Raw genomic sequence first — 12,878 nt, 5'->3', positions numbered from 1 at the left:
GTAAAAGTGCTGAGGTGCAATAGTTTCTCACAAAGAATTAAAAATGTAAGGAATATGTTTCCCTATAGATTCCAGAGTTTACACAAATGACAGTCTGAGAGACCAGCAAGAACTATTGTTAAAGCCAAGAGCTGTAACTTTTGGCAAGGCCTTAAGCAATGTTGAGAGCCTGCTTCATTTTCTTTTTTCCTTATCTATAACAGGTATATTTAGTGAAATAGCGTAAGCAACACATAAAGTAATTTTATCAGAATGCTACCTGAATTATAAACAAAATTTTCATGAATAATTTAAGAACATCTTTTAATGGAAGAAAGGAAACTATTCTTTAAGGTTTTAAAGGAAAGGTTATTTAATACAGATATTTCATAATAATATTATTATAAAAATAAGCACATACTTCTTCTAGATATTATTATCTTTATTACAAAACATTTTTTATGTTGAGGTAACATTTCAAAAGATATTTGGCAAAAATCAATTGAATTCTATAAACAGAATTCTACTATGTGCAACGTATGTAAAGGACTCAGAGAATAGTTTTTCTAGCATGCACATAGACTGATTTTGGAAAAAAAAATAAAGCTAAAAGTTATCTATTTAAAGAGAGATTTCTTTCTACTACCCACCCCCACCCAGTCTTCCGTATCATATCTCCAGTGGTGCGTGAGGCAGTGTTCATGGGAGTTCCACAGAAAACATCAAAAAGGGTGTTTGAAAACCAAGTTTTGTTTTTCAAAATACCTCACTGTGCCATAATTTGAAAACGCTTTCAAAAACTAAATATTTTTATCATATAGGATTCACTATTGCTTATCCCAAGAATGAATAGAATTCTCTTGTCTTCAATGGAGAAATCTTATGCAGTGCTCCAACTCTATTGTCTTTTCTGCTGGGAAGTCCTCCTTGATTTATGCAGGACAAAATTGGTCCCATCTTCTGTGCTTCCATATATTTTGTTCATACCTCTTATGGCACTTACCACACTGCATTGTAATAATTCTTGTTTCTCTCATATGTATCCCTGTTTAGCTTTTTAACTTTATTTAACCATCTATAAGCTCCTCAGGAGCAAGAAACAAGCCTTAAGCTTCTTTATATCCCAGCACCTAGCACAGTGCCTGGTACATAATAGAACCTCAGTAACTGTAATGTTAATGAGTTAGTAACTATTTCAGTTGTGAAACTATAATGCACATCTTTCCTTGCTTCCAGTCTCATTGAGTGTGTTCTGGTGTCATCTGACAGTATTTAAACCCCTATAAATTGGTGACACCCTAGAAACAAATATATCCAGCATTTCCTTTCAGGAAGAAATGGCCTCTTGTTGTCCTTCTGATAAAAAAACATCAATAAATTATAGTTGTAATTATTTCTCTATTCTCCAACCCCCAAGCCTCCTATAGGTGAGAGCCACTTCGTAGGAAAGCTGATTTTAATAGCCATCTTGGCAGTCATTGTCATCTTGATCCCCAATGGGTTTGTTGTGATAAGTGTCAACTATTAATTTTCTGCTTTCTATCTCAGTGTTTTTTGACTGGCCCTCTTCCTCACTGCTTGATTTGCTCTCAGTTGAGTTGCTGTCTTCTTTTAATTTGCTGCTGTCCTGAGAATCACTGGCATCATCTTCCTCAGACTGGCTGTCCTGCTCAGACTGGCTTTCTTCACTCTGGCTCTCTGCTGAGGCACTGTGAGACTGAAGGTCCTCCTGGCTAGAACTGTTTTCCTCAGTGGACTCTGGGCTTTCCTCTGAGGATCTGAGGCTTTCGTTGGATTCACTGTCAGCCTGCTCCTCTGTGGATTCACTTTCTGAACTGGAGGGTTTATTCAAGCTGTTCTCTTCACTGGAGTCACTATCTTCCTGATCTGAGTGGCTGGTGGTGTTATCTGGGTTGTCACCCCTGGACTCAGTCACTACCTCTTCCTGAGATTCACTACTATTTTCTTGAGATGGGAGATCGACCTCTTGACTAGACTCACTACTGGGGTCTTGTATATTTTGACTGTCTTCTTGGGACTGATTCTCCTCACTCTCTTCTACAGATTCACTCTCACTGTTTTCCCTGGATTGGCTGAGGCCAGTTTCTTTGGAGTTGGCGTTTTCTGTTGAGTCACTCTTGACTTCTTCCATTGTGTTGCTATCATCAAGCTCACCTATGTCATCTTCTTCAGAAATGCGGGATTTTCTGAAAATTTTCCTCCTGGGATACTCCATTGATTGGCTGTCACCGGAATCCTGAGTGCTTGCTTGCTCATCGCTGTTTCCTTTTGATTCTTCTGATTTGACACTGGCACTATTCATTCTGGAGTTGCCTCTCTCATTCCTGATAGTATCTGGATCATCATTCTGCATTTCTTCATCACCAAACTCAGAGCCATCCCCATGGCTACTATCCCCTTCACTGCCACCTCCTACCCAGTGTTCCTTACTCTCACTCTCTTGAACAGAGTCACCTCTCTCAGGACTGCTGTTCATCTCATCCTCATTGTCAAGGTCCCTGCTCTCACTGGTGGTATCTTGGGCACTATCTTCCCCTAGTGAGGGACTATCTTCCCTGGATTGTGTGGAGTCAGCTGAGTCTTCATTACTTTTGAGTCTGGATTTTCCTCCTTGTCTTTCTTCAGGTCCTGGGCCATTGTCATCATCTCCAAAAGTGTCATCACCACTGTCATCTTCATCATCATCTTTATCATCTCCTTCTTTTCCTCCACTCCTAGAGAGGCCACCAGCTGGTCTATGCATATATTGATGATCATCAAGGCTGTCCTCAGATTCAGCACTGTCACTGGAGTCTTCATTTGCCTGGAGTTTGGGGTTAACAAACATGGTCAGTACTCCAGGGGCTGATATAGAGGGTGTTATCTGGGCTTTCCTACTTTTTTCTTATGTCTCTCCTTCTAATCCATGATCAGTTTTACTGCTCAATAACATCTCTGCCAGGGTTAAAGAAGGAAGGAAGAGGAGTTGTAACTCAAGTCATTCCATTTTGTATAGGCACAATTTACTCAGTGCTACAGAAACTTTCTTAAAAAGTTATATAGAGGGGTACCTGGGTGGCTCAGTTGGTTAAATGTCTGCCTTTGGCTCAGGTCATGATCCCAGGGTCCTGGGCTTGAGCCCTGCATCAGGCTTCCTACTCAGCAGGGAGTCTGCTTTCCCTCTCCCTCTGCCAGTCTCTCTCTCTCTCTCTCTTTCATAAATAAAAAAATAAATAAATCTTTTTTTTAAAAAAGCTCTATAGAAATCATATTTATGAAACTCAAATTATATTGTAAGTCTGATTCCTAGAAGAAACTATCAGAGATTTTTTTTTTTTTTTGTATGTTTAAAGAGATAGTTTGAAATACTCATCAAATTGTTTGGCTTTTAGTTTTAAAAAATATTGGGTGAATTTTGAAATGACTCAAATATTTTTTTCTTTTCTCTTCTTTTTAAGATTTTATTTATTCATGAGAGACAAAAAGAGAGGCAGAAGCACAGGGAGAAGCAGCCTCCCCACAGAGCAGGGAGCCCGATACATGACTCCGTCCCAGGATCCCAGGGATCACGACCCCAGCTGAAGGCAGATGCCTTCAACATCTGAGCCACCCAAGCGCCCCCAATTTTTTTCCTCTGGTGGGCAGGGTTGGGGGAGGGATGTACTAGGGCAGTAGAATGAAACCTTTAGCTAAAATGAAAGTAACATATTGTGGTAACATATACATCTCACCCAAACCATATTTACACCTCATTCACATAGGCAGAGGGTTGCCTGTAGAAGGCTTAGCTAGAAGACTGCAACTTGTAGGACTATAGGGAAGCTTAGTTTTAAGTGTGAGTTCAGAGAGATTATCCTCATAAGTCAAACAATTGGATGCTCTACACAGATAAGGAAAGATAAGTGAGTCTTCATTCATTATGCTCTGGAAAAATCTGCTCTCTTTACCAAGAAGCTGAGCATTCTTGCCAAGTTTGTTTTTATTTTTCCACTTGTCCCTATAGATCAATGTTTGACTTTCCAGTTGAGAGTACAGAATGATGACATCTCTTCCCATTGCTAGAGTTTACACTGGTATGCTGGAACTAAGCATCTTTTTAGCTCCCCATACCTCAATAGGCATATATTGCATCCTTCTCAGCAGGTACAATTACTCTCATTTGAGACCTCAGAGAATATTGAAGCAATAAATCAAACATCTCCAGAAAACATACCCCAAATCTATGCTTATAAATTTCTAGAATGTTCCTCAGACAAACCTTTAGTAAATAGTGAAAAAGACTAATAATTCATCTTCCAACTTGTTAAGTATAGAATACAACATGGATCAAAGCTTCAGTGAGAAATGTGATTCCTGGATCTCTGGAGCCCCAAGGGTTTGAGTTTGGTTAAAATGATAGGACAGTCAAGAAAGTAATGGCATTTAGTTTTAGGAAAATGAATAAAAAAGAGTGCATACATAAGAGAATGAAAGCCAGTTTTTTATTAACAGGAATATAATTATAAGCCAGCTTTTCTCATTACCTGGGTCACCACTGAGACTATTTTAAAGACAAATCATTATTAAAGGAGCTGTTTCATTAAAGTTTCTTCAGGGCTTTCCTGTTCCCTCCTCCATCAAGATCCTTAACATGGAGGAGGTACATAGGCCTAGCAGGTACTTCTTGTTAACCATAAAGTTTTCTCTGCCTGATCTGAACCACTCTAATTGTAAAAGCAACATTTTAGAATGATAAATGAGCTATTATTTGTCTAACATAGTCTATGACCGTGTATGTGTGTGTGTGTGTGTGTGTGTGTGTGTATTCTTTTTAACTAGAGGACATTTGGGGCTACAGTGTCTACCAATCCGGCCCCAGTGATAAATATGGAATGAACAGCATGTCCACATCTGAACTCTCCCACTCATTTTTCTCTTCTTACTTTTTGGGATGATTTAGCTAGCATAACCAATGGTTAGCAAGTATTACATTTAGGCTGGTTGCAGGTAATTTAATCTAACATCATTTCCTTCAATTCCTAAGTAGCCTGAAAAGTTAAGAAAGGTCTGTTTAATTACCTGTTCCTCTGAGCTAACTTTACTTTCTTCCGATGACTCACTGTTCTCCTAAAAGGAAAGAAAAAAAAGTTGTTTGTTTTCCCTTTTAGTAATTACCAAGGAAAGAAAAATACACGATATATACATCAATTGCTTGTGGTTTGGATTTACTGCTGTCCAAATGGCCTAAAGTGATGAGAAGAGTGTTAAAGTAAATTTACTGTATAAGATGTCCAGGACAGAAAAATGAATGAGATAGTTACCAAAGGTGGTGTTGGCGTCTGAGCCAAGTGACCCTGTAAAAAAAAAAGAAGGAAAATAAGTTACTCCTTCACAGATGGATATCTTGCAGATATTTAAAATAATTTTAGATGATTTGTTTTTAGTTTCTTGATATATATTTTATATTTACACGAGTAATGATGACATTTTTATGGTGAAATGGCTAAAAAGAGAGAGTGAGATGGACTGATGGCCTGGAAAGATCTGTGATCTAACAGACCTAAAGGATTTTTGGGTTTCTGATACTTCACTCAGAGAAAAATATACTTTCTTTGAAGCTGGTTGTTTATACAACCTAAACAAAATGTAACATAGGAAAAAAAAACAGCATTGGAATTTAGAACCCAGGTTTAAGTCTCAATTAGCTCTTTGTTTTTGTTTTTGTTTTTTTTTTAAAGATTTTATTTATTTATTCACGAGAGACACAGAGAAGAGAGATAGAGGCAGAGACACAGAGGGAGAAGCAGGCTCCGTGCAGGGAGCCCGACATGGGACTCAATCCCGGGTCCCCAGGATCACACCCCAGGCCGAAGGCAGGCACCAAACCGCTGAGCCACCAGGGCTGCCCCTTGGTTTTGGTTTTAGCCCTGAAAATCAACTGTCTTGGTTTTAGTGCTGAAATTCGCATGTTCCAGGAAAACCCTAAGTCTTGGATAAACTGTGATGTTTGGTCACTCTATGTGAATCTGGGCAATCCACTTCACCTTTCCAATGTCAATAAGAATATTAGTAACCACTGCGCATACTCCACAGAGTTGCTGTGAGGATGAAATTGGAAACATTTTGAGAACTGTTCAATATGATAAAACTAAAGAAATAATCCATTTTGAGGGATCCCTGGGTGGCTCAGTGGTTTAGTGTCTGCCTTTGGCCCAGGGCGTGATCCTGGAGACCGGGGATCAAGTCCCACTTCGGGCTCCCTGCGTGGAGCCTGCTTCTTCCTCTGCCTGTGTCTCTGCCTCTCTCTCTATCATGAATAAATAAATAAAATATTAAAAAAAAAGAAAAGAATCCATTTTGAAAATACCTCTTTATAAAATTCAGTGGTAGATAAAATTGAATTGAGAAGGCCATTATACCTTTCTTGAATCACATAAGATCACACACACACACACACACACACACACACACACAAAATAAGCCCGAAACTAATTAGGCATAGTTCTGATTTATTTCACTTTTTTTGATCTAATAACTCTAAGATTGCCTGAGCCACCTCTGGTGCCTTCTCTGCATCTACAATTCCTCTTCCTCTTGAGCACAGCAAAATCCCCAAATCCCTGCTAAGCTATGGGTGTGAAGATGCAGAGAGTAAAGCAGGAAGGAGCTGCTATCAACATGTCTTCAACAAGCCTCTCAGCAGTGCTAGGCAGCAGTATGTCCCCAGAGGAAAGAGCTATAATCACTTTAAGTCTTTGCCCTGTGACACTACAGGCAGGCACAATGGCAGACCTTCAGAAATAACTCTGTCAGTTATCATTTGGAATTAAGGGATGGAAGGGAACAAGACATTGGTATTTTTCTCATGCCAAAGCTAAACTTGAGAACCTAACATATTTGTGGTACTCTTAGAGTCTATGGTTGAATGAAAGACAGGATCTATAGTGGCTGCTTTTCAATTAACCAGCCTAAGGACATCTCTGATGCAAGTTCATGTAAGAAATCCTGCAGTGCCAATTCCATCCACAGGCAGGAGCAGAACCTCATCTCAAGCCTTGACATTATCTGGCAACCACTAATAATGTTGTTCCCAAGCTGTATCATATGCAAAAGCCAGCAGGTAACAAGGTCATTACCAAAACACTCTGACTTAGCATAAAATTTTAAGCCTTACTTGTAGTTTCAATCTTGAGAACCTGTTGCCCTCTTAGACTTAACCCCTTCCTAAAAAGGTTATAACACCCTGATAGAGAATGTGGATTCTGGAGCCAGAGTGACCTGGGTTTAAAGTCTGGCTTTAACACTTCTTAATTATGTAACCGAGACAGACTAGGTTATTCTCTGTGTCTCAGTGTTCTCATGTAAAGCACATAGAACAGCCTGGCAATGGTTCTTGAGTTCTTGAGAATTAATCACTATTGAGTTATTCAGAGTCAACACTAACAATTATTCCACAGACTCTAATATCCTCTCCTTCTGTCTTTTTTCACTTTCCAGGACTTGACCTCCTGCCTACCAGACATCTCCTAGTAAAACAGATTTTAGTCCTAATCCTTTAATAACATTCTTGGTTCACTGTCATTCATCCCCTTCTACTGTGCACATCCATTATGAAAGTAAACCTAAAGGGAAAAAATGCCTCCTCACCAAATTATACTATTAAGTTGAAGTTGAAGCATTATGCGAACTAAATTTTTTCACATGAACTACAAATTATAGCCCTTACTACCTATATCTTAGGTTATTAATGTGTTCATTAAATCATTAACAGTTTCAACATTTGCAGCAGAGCCAAATTGGTTATACTAATAATATATTAAATTAAAAATATTTTTTAAAACTTTATTTCTACTCACCTTCCATTCTTCAGAGCTCTCAGATTCAGTATTTTGATACCTGGCTACCTAGAAAATTTAGTACACATGATTAGCCCACAGAGAAAATTCCAAGGCAATAGCTATTAGCACTATACATACTTAGGAGCAGTGGTAGTCAAATTTTAGCATGAATCAGAATCAGCTGGAAGCCTTTTATTTTACTTTTTAAAAGATCTTATTTATTTATTCATAAGAGACACAGAGAGAAAGAGTGGCAGAGACACAGGCAGAGGGAGAAGCAGGCTCCATGCAGAAAGCCCGATGTGGGACTCGATCCCAGGTCCCCAGGATCAGGCCCTGGGCTGAAGGCAGGCGCTAAACCACTGAGCCACCCGGGCTGCCCAGCTAGAAGCCTTTTAAACCACAGATTGCCCCATCCCTAGAAAGTCCTGCTCAGTAGGTCTGAGGTAGGACCCAAGAATTTACATTTCTAACAAAATCCTAGCTGATGCTGATGCTGCAAGTTGGGGGATGGCACTTTCAGAACCACTGGTGATGAAGAAAAATGAGAATCATAGCTATATGAATAAATAGAGTAAGAAATAACTCGGATGATGTTGTAAAGAAAACAGCTTTCTAAGAAACTACTATTTTCATCTGACCAGAACGTATACAGCCAACTTGGCTTATAGTCAGTGAAAATTGTGGAATTTGGGATATAAAAGGTTTATTTCATATATCCTTATTCTGATACTTACTGGGAGTGCACAGGACAACCCCCAAAGGAACATAAGCAGGATGCTGGTCTTCATAGCCGGGTCTGACACCTTTACCTGTGATGAAGAACAGAAGATGTTTTCCTCTGTGCTAAAGAAATATAGGAGCTTTAACTTTTTAACAGTTTCTTCTATTAAAAAGCACAACTCATCCAAATGTCCATCAACTAATGAATAAATAAAAGGTACTATATCCATACAATGGAATATCATTCAATCATAAAAAGGAATGAAATACTGATACATGGCTACAAAGTAGAGAAACCCTGAAGACATTATACTGAGGGAAAGAAGCCAGACACAAAGACCACATATTGTATGATTCCACTTACATGAATTGTCCAAAACAGGCAAATCTAGAGAGAAAGTAGGTAAGTGCCCAGGGCTGGAAGAGATGGGAGTTTGGGAGTGCCAGTTAAGGGGTGAATTTTGGAGGTGGTGAAAATGTTCTAAAATTGATTTAGGTGAAGATTGCACAACTTTGTGCAGTGGCTAAAAATTATTTAACTGTACACTTCGAGTGTGTAAAGTATGTATTGAATTTATCTCAATAAACAAATTAAAAAGAAATCTTACTTCTAAGAGATTAAGAGATAAATTGGAAACATTTCAATGAGGATGCCTATAAACACTTCTTCCCTAATACATAAAATATGTTAAATAGAGGAAAAACTAAAGAAAGAAAAATAGAGAAATTTCTGACCATTCACTTTTATGATAATTATGCACCTTAGTATGGCATAGCAACCTGGCAAATATACACATAAAACAAAATTTAATGATACCATTGATGGTCATCAACATTTGTCTACACACACACACACACACACACACACACAAATTGCTTCTCAGTCACATTTATAACTTCATAATAACATTTAGATAAAATAGACTGATTTTAAAATTTTTTTCTTAAAGAAGTGTACTATGGCAGGCTTCATATTACAATTCCAGAAAACTCTTAATGTCTACTGTGCTACAATTGGTCATGCATTATAGATAGATTATGCTAAATCCTTTTAAATGTCATTTGTGTTACTGAAGGATCTCAGGAAGATTAGAGGTTTGGGATATACTTGTGAATCACACTGAGTGAAACATGCCAAATCAAACTGTATTTTCCTGGATGGTGGTTTCATTTCACACTTCAAGAACTGGTGATTTGAAAAACAACTTGTTCTATATCTAAAAATAGATGTACTACATGCTAATATAAAAAGTTGTTGAAATGATTTAAACGGAAAATTATTTGCCCTCCACTTGTAAGCCCTGTGGCTGCCCTAACCAGTTTGTCACATGGACTTCCATACATTTTGTGGAAAATCCTGCAAGTTTATTTCAGACTTCACTTTGGTTTTTAAGGTGCTCCAAATGATTTTAACCGCTGATCTAGAAAATAAGAATACATAGCTCACTAATGTCTGAATATGCTGAATAGTGCCTGCAACATGGCATCAAAAGTCATTTAATCTTATTTTTTAATTTATTCAAGAAAACAGTAGAATTCCTAAGAAGACTAAGAATGTTCCACATTTCTATGTTGATACAACTCAAATAGTCCATAGATCTTCTCATTTTATATCATCGACATTATCCCACTTCAACAGTTTATTCTTCATTTGTATTTTCTTTATTCTAATTCAGCATAGTTCATATAAGTCCTTATATTTTGATATCTTCTTTTTCACATCTGCCTATATTAACAGAGAAAACATAAAAATTCTCAACTACATCTAAAACAAGCCTAATTCAAAAAGATATTGCTTCTGAAAGAAACCAGAATATCTTACATCCCAAAATATGCCTCTTTCAAATAAAATTATTTTGAGCTAAAGGCCCTTGAGAAACAGCAGATGCAAGAAAGATCTATGATCCTCCTTTTTCTTTCTAAAAACAGGAAACTCTCATGTGAAAGGTGTACTCAGAGGAGGGAAGACATCTCATCCTCAAAGATGAAGGGTCAAGGCTGAGAGAAATCTGTACAAACAAACCTTGTTAAACTAATTCTATCTTCCCAATCACTTCCCTACAATTTACTGCCCCAACCTAAACCCCTTTGTCTTTCAGTTCTTCACAGAAGTATTGTTTCTTTATCTAAAAGGTAGAAAAGCTTTCTGCTCTGGTCACTCCTTCAGGTCTTCATTCTCTTATGAAGGCTAACATGTACATGTAAAAATTTTAATAAAACTTTCATGCTCTTCTCCTGTTAACATGGCTATGTCAGTTTAATTCTTAGGCCAAATGGAGATGCTACAAGAGCAGAAGAAAAATTTTCCTCCCCTCTATTTCCCTTAGTTCCCATAATCAAAACTTTTTGCTTTAAGTTCTTAAATTCATTTCTTAAGGAAAGGAAAGTTTCCCCTAAATATGATACTCTCAAAATAATTACATGCCTATGGTTTTAGGTGTCATGGGTCAAAGGAAAATTAGGCTGTTTTTAATTTTCAAAGTGAAATTTGAATAGGGTGATAATCTCATGATGTACTGAAAGCTAGCAGTATCCCAGACTCAATACAAGGCCAGTAAATACTGAGTTCTCCTCTTGTTTTTTTGTCTTGTTTTAGTTTTTTGCTTCTCTTTTATCTAAATAACAAAAAAAATTAAATGATGCACTACACTAATGAATGTTGGACTTTTTACAAAGGAAATGTGTGCTTCCAAGTTTCTTAGGGATGTGAATGAAATATTATGAAACATAAGAGAGATGCAGTAACTTACTTGTGCTTCTAGAAATAACATTTAGCACCCTAACCTACAGCAGTAATTTCCCAAACAAAAATAAAAGACACCTTGGGGTCCTGAAAGAGCTAAATTTGCCTCTCATAGAATATAGTCTGCCATCAAGCATTAAAGGAAGTCAGATCTTAAACCCTATATTAGGCTCTCAATTAATATTTTTATAGAATATAAAATATGTATACATGTATTAGAATTAAACTGACATAGTCATGTTAACAGGAGAAGAGCATGAAAGTTTTATTAAAATTTTTACATGTACATGTTAGCCTTCATAAGAGAATGAAGACCTGAAGGAGTGACCAGAGCAGAAAGCTTTTGTGAAGTGTATTCCAAATGAGAGCTGCAAACTTTCATAAACTTTTTAGCTACCATCCTGAAAAGGGTAGAAGCAGTTATGCAGTAACCCTATTCCCGAGTAATTAATTAGCAAAATAGCTACAAGCCTGAAAGAGACAAGTCCAGAACCTCAGGTTCTTTTTTGGTGCTTAATAAATGTCATTTCTACATTGTACATGCTGTCATCCTACAATGAAAGCATGTGACAAAAGGAAATCAATAACCTCTACTTGTGTTCCATCTGCTTGAAGGGCAATGTATCTAAGAGATTTTCAACCTTTTTCATTTTTTTCTCATAATGTTTGAGATCTGGAGTAGGGAACTACAGTCCCTCTCTGGCTACTCTCAAGTATAGCCAGAAATTCTTTGTGCTTTCAAGAAAGGAAACTTGTTCTGAAATTTCCTCCAAGTTAAGATTCACTTATAAAGTATATAGTTTCTTTTATGTAAACCGAGATGAAAAAGGCACATCAAATGAAGGAAATAAAAAATTGAAAATCATAGGCTCAATTTATTATGTTGAATTTGCTTATTTTTGACTTAGTATTGTTAGCTTCAATAATACAATAAACAATATATCCATCCATTAGCAATCAAGAAATACTATTGATAATATCCTGTGAGCCAGGCACTGCTCTAGGTGCTGAGTATACAATAGTGTGTAATAATGATAATTAGCTAGTCTTACAAAAGTAAAATTATCCAAACCCAACCAACGAGAACTTCCATTAGCTAGGAATTATTTCATTATTAGTCTTTGAAAATAAAATGGTACTTGGCCAGGATATGAATTCTATGAGGAATTCAGAACACCAAACAAATAAGGCAATAGAAGTATCCAATCATTCCTATTATACTTGTCTTACGTCAGTTATAATCAATCCCACATCTTATGCCTTCAACCACAGTAAAATAACTCCAAGGTGCCCTAAAATTCAACATAGATTTGGAAGGCCTCTAAGCATCTGAGGCACATTGATCCACATTACCATTTTGGGGTAGGTAAGTGACTAATGCCTTCAGAAAATTGTTCATACATTTTAACCAACCACATCAAAGTAGGATAGTCTGTTTGACCCCCAGGTACACAGAAAGTTATGGTTCACTAGAAGTTAGTACTCCTAAAGAAGACAGATTGAAGTATTACTATTACACATGGGATTTTCTAGATGTCATAGAGAATGCATTACCTGAACACAATTCCCATTTTCTGTTATGGAAGACAGACACTTCTGATACAGATGAAGTGGAA

At 37.2% G+C, this 12,878-nt stretch overlaps 1 protein-coding gene across 2 annotated transcripts in view; it reads right to left on the bottom strand.

The window, feature by feature from the left end:
* Positions 1-400: 400 nt before the first annotated feature.
* DMP1 (dentin matrix acidic phosphoprotein 1) overlaps positions 401-12,878 on the bottom strand; it is a 30,886-nt gene continuing 18,408 nt past the window's right edge. For both annotated transcript variants that reach the window (XM_025425312.3, XM_025425305.3), the window contains exons 2-6: positions 8,534-8,608; positions 7,815-7,862; positions 5,280-5,312; positions 5,038-5,085; positions 401-2,803 (exon numbers count right to left, since the gene is read on the bottom strand). In XM_025425312.3, coding sequence (XP_025281097.1) covers positions 1,436-2,803; positions 5,038-5,085; positions 5,280-5,312; positions 7,815-7,862; positions 8,534-8,587 — 1,551 coding nt within the window. In that variant the 5' untranslated portion in view covers positions 8,588-8,608 and the 3' untranslated portion in view covers positions 401-1,435. The remainder of the gene's footprint in view (positions 2,804-5,037; positions 5,086-5,279; positions 5,313-7,814; positions 7,863-8,533; positions 8,609-12,878) is intronic.

Source organism: Canis lupus, chromosome 32 (genome assembly GCF_003254725.2).
Source record: "Canis lupus dingo isolate Sandy chromosome 32, ASM325472v2, whole genome shotgun sequence".
NCBI lineage: Eukaryota > Metazoa > Chordata > Mammalia > Carnivora > Canidae > Canis > Canis lupus.
Note: the sequence above shows the minus strand (reverse complement) of the source record. Positions and strands in the feature narration are given on the sequence as shown.